Source organism: Euleptes europaea, chromosome 8 (genome assembly GCF_029931775.1).
Source record: "Euleptes europaea isolate rEulEur1 chromosome 8, rEulEur1.hap1, whole genome shotgun sequence".
NCBI lineage: Eukaryota > Metazoa > Chordata > Lepidosauria > Squamata > Sphaerodactylidae > Euleptes > Euleptes europaea.
This window is the reverse complement of record NC_079319.1, coordinates 53,249,556-53,257,745: the sequence shown is the minus strand read 5'-3', so window position 1 is coordinate 53,257,745 and position 8,190 is coordinate 53,249,556. Positions and strand designations below refer to the sequence as shown.

Here is an 8,190-nt window from a genome sequence, read left to right as displayed (position 1 = left end):
TGAAGGCCAAGGTAATATATCACGAAAGATGGACCTATTTTGCCCTTATGGATATTTTGAATACTTACAACATTTAAAACACTGTTGAAAAGGTTAAGTAACATTCCTTGAAGCAAGTCCATTATACAGCCATTTCCATTTTAATAGCTGGATGAGGATTATAACCTTCTATTTTGAAGTCATCCGCTTTGAAATCATTGATCTTTTCAACTTTGCGAATAATGCTGATCTTAGGAAAAGGTCTCGGTTCCCTCTGAAGCTGAAATTTAGGATAAACATGCTGGGATTATTCCATATTGTTATTAAGCGATTGTTAAACCATAATTGTGGATTATGTACAAGTAATATTTGTGTGTAACTAATTAGTCAGAAGTTGCATGTGCATGGAATAAGTATCCTTTGCACAAATAATTCCATCAAATGCTCTCCTACAATAATTACTTTACTACAGGTTTATCTTCCCGTATTACATCCTGATGTAAAGTTGTTATGGAAACAGGTGTTGATATGGAAACAGGTGTTGATAAAGATAGCTTTGGGCAGATGCCATCTATGTTGTGTAGACAGTAGTCGTTAGAAACATCCACAGCACCAATCAAACCACATAAAACCCTTCATAGCCTCCTACTTGCAAATAAGGAATTTAACCTATCCAAATCCTTGCACCAGTCCACAGCACTCCAAGGAAGTTAACAGAAGCCTCCATGTTATTTTGCTACACCCTGACAATTCACAACATTGTATATGCAGGAAGAAGGCAGTTTCCTTCACACCTGTCTCTTAATCAGTGACTGGGGAGGTCTTCTGAATTATGACATGGTATTAACAATTTTAAGTATTAAGCTTGCCATAACAATTGGACACTGGATCAATCTGATACCAATTTAGAGTGGTAACCTGCAGTACTGCAGTCCAAGCTCTGCTCACAACCTGAGTTCCATCCTGACAGAAGTCAGTTTCAGGTAGCCGGCTCAAGGTTGACTCAGCCTTCCATCCTTCCAAGATAAAAAGGGAAAGTGTAGACGACTGGGGAAGGCAAGGGCAAACCACCCCGTAAACATACTGTATATACTCGTGTATAAGCCGAGTTTTTCAGCCCAAAAAAAGGGCTGAAAAAGCCGAACTCGGCTTATACACGGGTCAATACGGTAGGAGAGGGGAGGAGGGAGGGAGGAACTTACCGCTGCCATTGCCGCCTCGCCCGGGAGCCTTTCTCCTGCCGGCAGGGGCCTGGAGGGGCCGGCAGGAGGTCCCTGCTGGCCGCTCCGCCGCCGCCCGGGCGCCTTTCTCCTGCCGGCAGGGTCCTTCCTTGGCCGGCAGGAGGCCCCTGCCGGCTGCGCCGCCGCCACCCACGCGCCCAGGCGCCTTCCTCCGGCCGGCAGGGGCCTGGAAAGGCCTCCTGCCGAACCAGGAAGGCCGCGCCGCCGATTCGCCGCGTCTCCCGGTAAGTAGGGTTCAGGGGCTCTTCCCCCTCCCCCCCTTGGATGGCACTGGGGTTGGGGTGGGGTGGGGCGGGAGGGCCTGGGAGGCCGGCGGGAGGGCGACCTGGGGCAGGGGCCCTGCGCTCTAAAATGGCGGCCGGCATTTTAGAGCGCAGCATTGCCGGTAAAGGGAATTTCTTATTGACCCTCGGCTTATACGCGGGTCAATAAGAAATTCCCTTTTCTGGCCTCAAAGTTGGGGGGTCGGCTTATACTCGGGTCGGCTTATACCCGAGTATATACGGTAGTCTGCCTAGTAAACATCGGGATGTGACATCACCCCATGGGTCAATAATGACCCGGTGCTTGCACCAGGGACTCCCTTTACATATTCAGTTATGGAAAAAGGGAATACTGCCTACAGTGGTACTAAAATGCAAATAAGCAAACAGCCTAAATGCTTACCTGTATTTTCAAAGGTTCAATATGGTTTAGGTATATATGAGCATCTCCTAATGTATGAACAAAGTCTCCAGGCTGTAGAAAGTAACACAGCATTAATATCTTAAGTGGGGGGGGGAGCAAATAAGACTTTGGCTATGGATTCTAGTAAACTTAGGTTTATTTAGCTCTGTTGGTGTGTCATAATTCCATCTCCCCTCCAAACACACAGCCCTTGCCCAAAGAAGGATCCTGCAGTAGCTAAGCTACATACTACTAACTCTGAAAGTGCATTGCAATAAAAGAGTAAGAATCCTGGTTCAGTGTCACAAGAAAGGCACAATGAAATTATGACTGCAGCTTCCTCAGATTATGATGATCCCTAGATGAGTACTGTCTAGAGCAGTGGTCGGCAAACTCATTAGTCAACAGAGCCAAATATCAACAGTACAACGATTGAGATTTCTTTTGAGAGCCAAATTTCTTAAACTTAAACTATATAGGTAGGTACACTGTTTATTAACTTAATAAACTTTAATTAAAGTTTTAAGTCTTAATTAAACTATAGGTACACTGAATAAAACTTGATATCATACTTAATAATTATCTTATTTATTGATAAAAATTAAATTGTAGGTAAGGTCTCCATAAAATTAAATCATGACAATGACTGACAAACACTTAATGTGAACAATGGCCTTGCATCTCCCCGACCCCCACTGACTTCTCGGCGGCCGCCCTGGCGCATCCCGGCCGCCTCGGCCTCCCACACTCGCCTCTTGGCCTCCTCCTCCTCCTCGCCGCCTGGGCTCTTTCCTTCCTTCCCTCCCCGGTGGCCTGCCGTCCGCCCCTCCTCAGCGCCTCGGCCTCCAAGGAGGAGGAGGAAGGTGGAGGGGTGTCCTCCCCCCTCCCCTTTCGCTGGCGTTCTCCAGCGGTGGAAGGGAAGGGCAAGCCACGAGGGTGACGCGCTGGAGCTTGCAGGTGAGGAAGGCGGGGGAGGGTATGTGTGCTGGATCGGGGCCTCCCTCCCTCTTCCTGCTCGGGCCAGCACATTGCAAAGATCCGCCCGCCCCCCAGATGTGGCGGCAGCTCTGGGCTGGCGGAAAGGCGGAGAACTTTTGCGGGACTTCTGTGTGCACGCAGAGCCCGGCCGGGGCAGGGAAGGGACGCCAGGCTCTCCTCCGCCGCGACGTGCAGCCCCGATCCTCCGCCGAAAGAAGCCAGCCCCCCCCCGCGCCCTCGGAAGGTGGCTTTTCTCGGGTGGGCCGCCGCGATCCTGCAGCCCAGAGCTGCACTCAAGGGGCCAAGGAGTGCTGCTCTCGAGCCGCAGTTTGCCTACCCCTGGTCTAGAGCAGCAATTCCCAAACTATGCCATAATTTGTAGGGGGGGGGGAAACAAGATTCTTGTACCTTCAAGCCTGTGACGTGAGCAATCATCAGTGTGAGCAGCGAATAACTGGCAATATTGAAGGGTACTCCCAAACCCATGTCTCCCGAACGCTGATACAACTGGCAGGAGAGTTCACCATTTAAAACGTCGAACTGGCAGAGAGCATGACACGGAGGCAGGGCCATCATGGAGACATCTGACAAGCAGGAAGAGAAGGAGGCATCATAACAGTTCAGGTAATAAAACCAAATGGTAAAATTGAAAAATATACCAAATGGCAAAATTCCACCCACACTGTGATCTTGTGGATCTCCCATTGTTTTCTAAGCTAACAATTACAATTTCTCACTGCGGTGACATTGTGCCACTATTAGCAAGCAGCAAAAAGCACACCAATGTTCTCAAACTAGGTTGTTTAAAAAACTGCCTCATTCACTTGAACTTGTAGTGGCAATTTGTAAAGAGATCTTCCACAGAGTCAACACAGAGAATATCAATAAGCTTCAAAAGAGGCTATGTACATATTTCCTGACCTGGATGGCCCAGGCGAGCCTGATCTCGTCAGATCTCAGAAGCTAAGCAGGGTTGGCCCTGGTAAATACTTGGATGGGAGACCGCCAAGGAATACCAGGGTCGCTATGCAGAGAAAGGCAATGGCAAACCACCTCTGTTAGTCTCTTGCCTTGGAAACCCTCCTGGGTTGCCATAAGTCTGCCATAGCTTGACAGCACTTGACACACATGAATATGCATTTGTCTGTCATAGACTACAAGGCATATAAGAACCAACATGGAGCCAGATTACAACACAGGATAGTTATTTTACTGCTTAAGAACTATTAGCAGAAGCCATCATGCCATACTATACCTTTGGGATTCCATGCACACATGATTATTCTTCTGTTATCTGGATTATTTCTGATTGTATCAATTACCTGCTGCAACTGATCTACTCCTTGCCCTGTGTAATCTGGAAAAAGTGCAAAAATTGGCTTTTTATGAAGATATATCCAACATTTCTCCCAACAGTCTGGCCGAAGGATGGGTGACAAAAATAATCTATTAAAATTTTAAAATTATTAAAATGTTATTAAAACAGATAATAAAACAGCTAAGCTAGAGGGACAATGTTGACAGATATGGGATATCTATATTCAGCTAGAAAATGTGCAAAACATCTAGGGATGCATTCCTCTTTGAAAAGCAGGAATGAAGATAATGCAGGGATATAAGGGGGTGGGGTGGAAAGGAGATTCATACTTAAATACAAGGATAGAATCGTAGAGAAACAACATAGAACTACACGGAAGTTGCTATGGGGACAGAGTGATAGAAGCACTCCCAATTTTTTCCAATGCCCTCTATGCTTGTGTCCGAATATATCATTTTGCTGAAGAAGCCACGTTCTGCAATTCCTTTCTCTCCCTACTCCCTCACTGTTGTAAGACTGCTTACCTCTTACTTCTCATCCACACTTCATTGTACTCCTTCACAGTATAAAATGACTAAGAAATTAACTCTACCTTGAGAACTGAAGCTACTTCACTAGAGGAAGTCTTTATTTTTCTTCCTTACCTGTATTCATATCTTTGTATTCAGCTCCAAAATGTCTCCATTGGAAACCATAAACTGGACCCAAGTCCCCTTCCTCTCTAGAAAAGAATCCCTGCTTATCTAAGAATTCACGAGAACCATTGGCATCCCAGATCTTGACACCTTTTGCAGAAAGCTCTTTTGCATTTGTAGAACCCTGTGTGAAGAAGAAGAGTTGGTTTTTATAGCTGATTTTCTCTTTCAAAGAGAATCAAACAAGCTTACAATCTCCTTCCCTTCCTCTCCCCACAAGACACCTTGTGAGGTAGGTGAAGCTGAGAGAGTTCGAAGAGAACTGTGACTAGCCCAAGGTCACCCAGGTGGCTTCATGTGTAGAAGTGGGGAATCACACCTGGTTCTCCAGATTAGAGTCCACCACTCTTAACCACACCACCACACTGTCTCTCTGGGATAAGGAAGGAAGAATGGCTAGTCAACAGTGTCCATCACAAAGGATTTTGATCCATTTAAAAATGTCTAAAACATTATTTAATTTCTGGTTAGTGAGGAGGTGAACTTCTGCCCCCCCCCCAAAAGCGCTGATAGTGAAATACATAGTTATCTGGTAAGGAGCTGGCTAGTACAAACTAGAGATCAAATATTGTCGCAAAAATAAAAGCATCTTAAAATACTAAAATGAATTGTCAATATCCACAGCACCTTAAAATTTGCCAGGATGTGTTACAAGCACTGGACCTTGGCAAAGCAGTCATACAACTGCATGGAAGTTGCAATTTGAGTGGTGACAGTTTGACTCAACACTTGTGATATTTTAATATGGCAGGCGCAGATTCTAAACCTACACTGAAATAAACTGCTACAAACATTTTTATTCAAAAGTGAACTGCTTTTTACCTCAATTATACTTTTTGATGTTTAAACTGTGTATTAATTGAAGTCTATTTACTGAAAAGTTCAATTTAACCACATTTTTAGATAAAGACTATATGCTGCTGTGCAGAAATGAATATAAGATTTCTCAATAACGAGCTGTATTTTACACACCAGAGTCTCAGAGACACAATTATGGTATCATACCTGAGGGTTTCTACTTTCCATAGCAATTTTCATTTAAGTTTACCACAGTAGGTTTAAGGGAACTTGGGGTTTGGCAATTTGAAAATAGCCGAAGGAAAGGAGATTCAATAGCCTCTCGTCTCATATGCCAGTCTTTCCCCTTGAATTTCCAGACCCAGCAGCTAAATTCCACAGAAGGGGGGGGGGAGTCTATTTGAAAAATCACTGGATTATATGCAACAGGTGGTTCCACCCTTAGTTCCTCTTAAAAACAAGTATTTTAATGTTTTCCTTTAATGTTATAAGACAGCTCTTGAGATGTCCAGGTACCATAGGTCATTAGGCTATTGGGAAGCCAACAACTTGCTTCCTTTCGGATTGCAGCCTAGCAGGGGAAGATAAAATTTCCACCTTTCCTTCCATGATCTTTTAAAGCAATAGGACTTCTTATACCTTTATAACTTAAACAGCTTGTGAGGAGGGGGGGAGTTAGAGGAAACATTTTTTCTCCCAATTCCAGTCAATCCTCCCAAAGGCACAGCAGTTTAGTACTTTAAAAGGGAAAAAATGCTCATATTTCTTATGCCCCCAGCCACTTGTACACAAGTCTGAGCAACAAAGTAATTAACAGTGATAGTCTAAAGTACTAGAATATTATTCACCATATAACATACCTTAATAAACCAAAGTAGTTCTTCAACTACTCCCTTCCAGAAAACTCTTTTAGTTGTTAGCAATGGAAAGTTCTCTGAAAACAAGATGTTAAAAGACAGGAAAACATATGCTATATGAAAAAATCTCATTCTTCAGTATAAAATTACAGCAATGAAACTAACACCTAGCCTGTTATTTACATGGCAACTCTACTGCAAAATACCACTTAATTTAACAGGAAAACTCTACCTGCAGAATTTTCTTTTTAAAACATCACCTTACACTGAGAGATAACTCAATACCTCCTTCTACCTCCAATGACAGAAGATGGAAGCAACCACAGAGAGCTGGTGAAAATATCAAAGAATTATTTCATTCTGATAAGGAGACTGAGCTTCTTTCGCTGCTGGAACACCAAAACTAAAATAGACGAGTTATAAAAAGCAGTAATCTTTTATATTTTACACATAGCTGTGGCCTTTATTTGCGATGGGGACGGGGATGATGATGATGTGGCTTCATACCACAGTTCACTCCAGCACCAGCAGCTAGGAGGAGCCTGCAAATAACCAGCCATAAGTGTAGGGTTGCCCGTTCCCTTTTTGCCATGGGCGGGGAGGTTTTTGGGGCAGAGCCTGAGGAGGGCGGGATTTGGGGAGGGGAGGGGCTTAAATGCCATAGAGTCCAATTGCCAAAGCAGCCATTTTCTCCAGGTGAACTGATCTCTATCGGCTGGAGATCAGTTGTAATAGCAGGAGATCTCCAGCTAGTACCTGGAGGTTGGCAGAATCAGGATGGTTAAAAATCGGTGACTCAAAGAGGGAGGAGGATGGCAAAAACTAAATCAGTTCTTACACTGCCAGTTATAGTATGCCTCAATAACCAGGCTTTAAAACAGTGGTTCTCACCCTTTTTTGCTCCATTCCCTCCTTTCACCATTGTTCAGAATATAATTCCCCCCTTCCCAAGACAGTCATAAACTTCACTGAATGTAGTAATTAAATTAAAAACAAACTACAATTTTACACAGTGGGTAGCTGTGTTAGTCTGTCTGCAGTAGTAGAAAAGGGCAAAAGTCCAGGAGCACCTTCAAGACTAACAAGAATATTTTCTGGGAGGGAATGAGCTTTCGTGAGCCACAGCTCATACCCTACCATACAATTGTACAGATTGTCCATAATCTACAGGACATCGCGCTTGGCTGAATAGTGGTCCCAATTCCGCCCGCCCCCTTGAATCCTTACATCCCCCCCCCCTCGCTGGGAACCCATGCTTTAGAAGGCGAGCTGCTGCAGAGATGCCCCCTGCGCCCTCCCCTTAAGCGTCGTTTCTGCGTCCTGTCCAGGGCATGGGGGCACCGGCTCGCTTTTCCGCGCAAGACAGCGCCTCTGCCACCGTGGCTAAGCCGCCCCCCCTGCCCCTCGGGTTCAGGCGGGCCAAGGGCCGGGCCCCGCGGGGCTGCCTCCCTTCCCTCACCTCGGAGGCTGTAGCGCGCCTGCATCCCGAAGACGGAGAGGGTGCCGGTGCCGGTGCGGTCCTCCTTCCGGTGCCCGCGCTGCAGGATGTGCTCGACCTGCTTCAGGTACTGCAGCTCCCCGTGAGGGGACGGGGCGGCCCCGAGAGGCTCCCCCGGAGGGAGCGCCGCGCACGGCTTCCCTGCCACGCCGGCGGGCAT

General features: G+C 45.8%; 1 protein-coding gene across 1 annotated transcript; it reads right to left on the bottom strand.

The window, feature by feature from the left end:
* Positions 1-8,190, bottom strand: LOC130481656 (thymidylate synthase-like). The gene is made up of 7 exons (XM_056854401.1): positions 7,992-8,190; positions 6,536-6,609; positions 4,827-5,001; positions 4,120-4,221; positions 3,273-3,448; positions 1,887-1,958; positions 1-259 (listed from the first exon to the last, which is right to left on the bottom strand). The coding sequence occupies exons 1-7, from the start codon at positions 8,188-8,190 to the stop codon at positions 122-124; spliced, it is 936 nt and encodes a 311-aa protein (XP_056710379.1). The 3' UTR covers positions 1-121.

Coding starts and splice junctions, on each gene's coding strand:
- LOC130481656 (XM_056854401.1), bottom strand. CDS start 8,190: ATGCCCGCCGGCGTGGCAGGGAAGCCGTGCGCGGCGCTCCCTCCGGGG. Junction 5,002..6,535: donor AACTACTTTGGTTTATTAAG/GTATGTTATATG, acceptor TTCTTCACACAG/GGTTCTACAAATGCAAAAGA. Junction 1,959..3,272: donor CTCACGTCACAGGCTTGAAG/GTACAAGAATCT, acceptor TACTTTCTACAG/CCTGGAGACTTTGTTCATAC.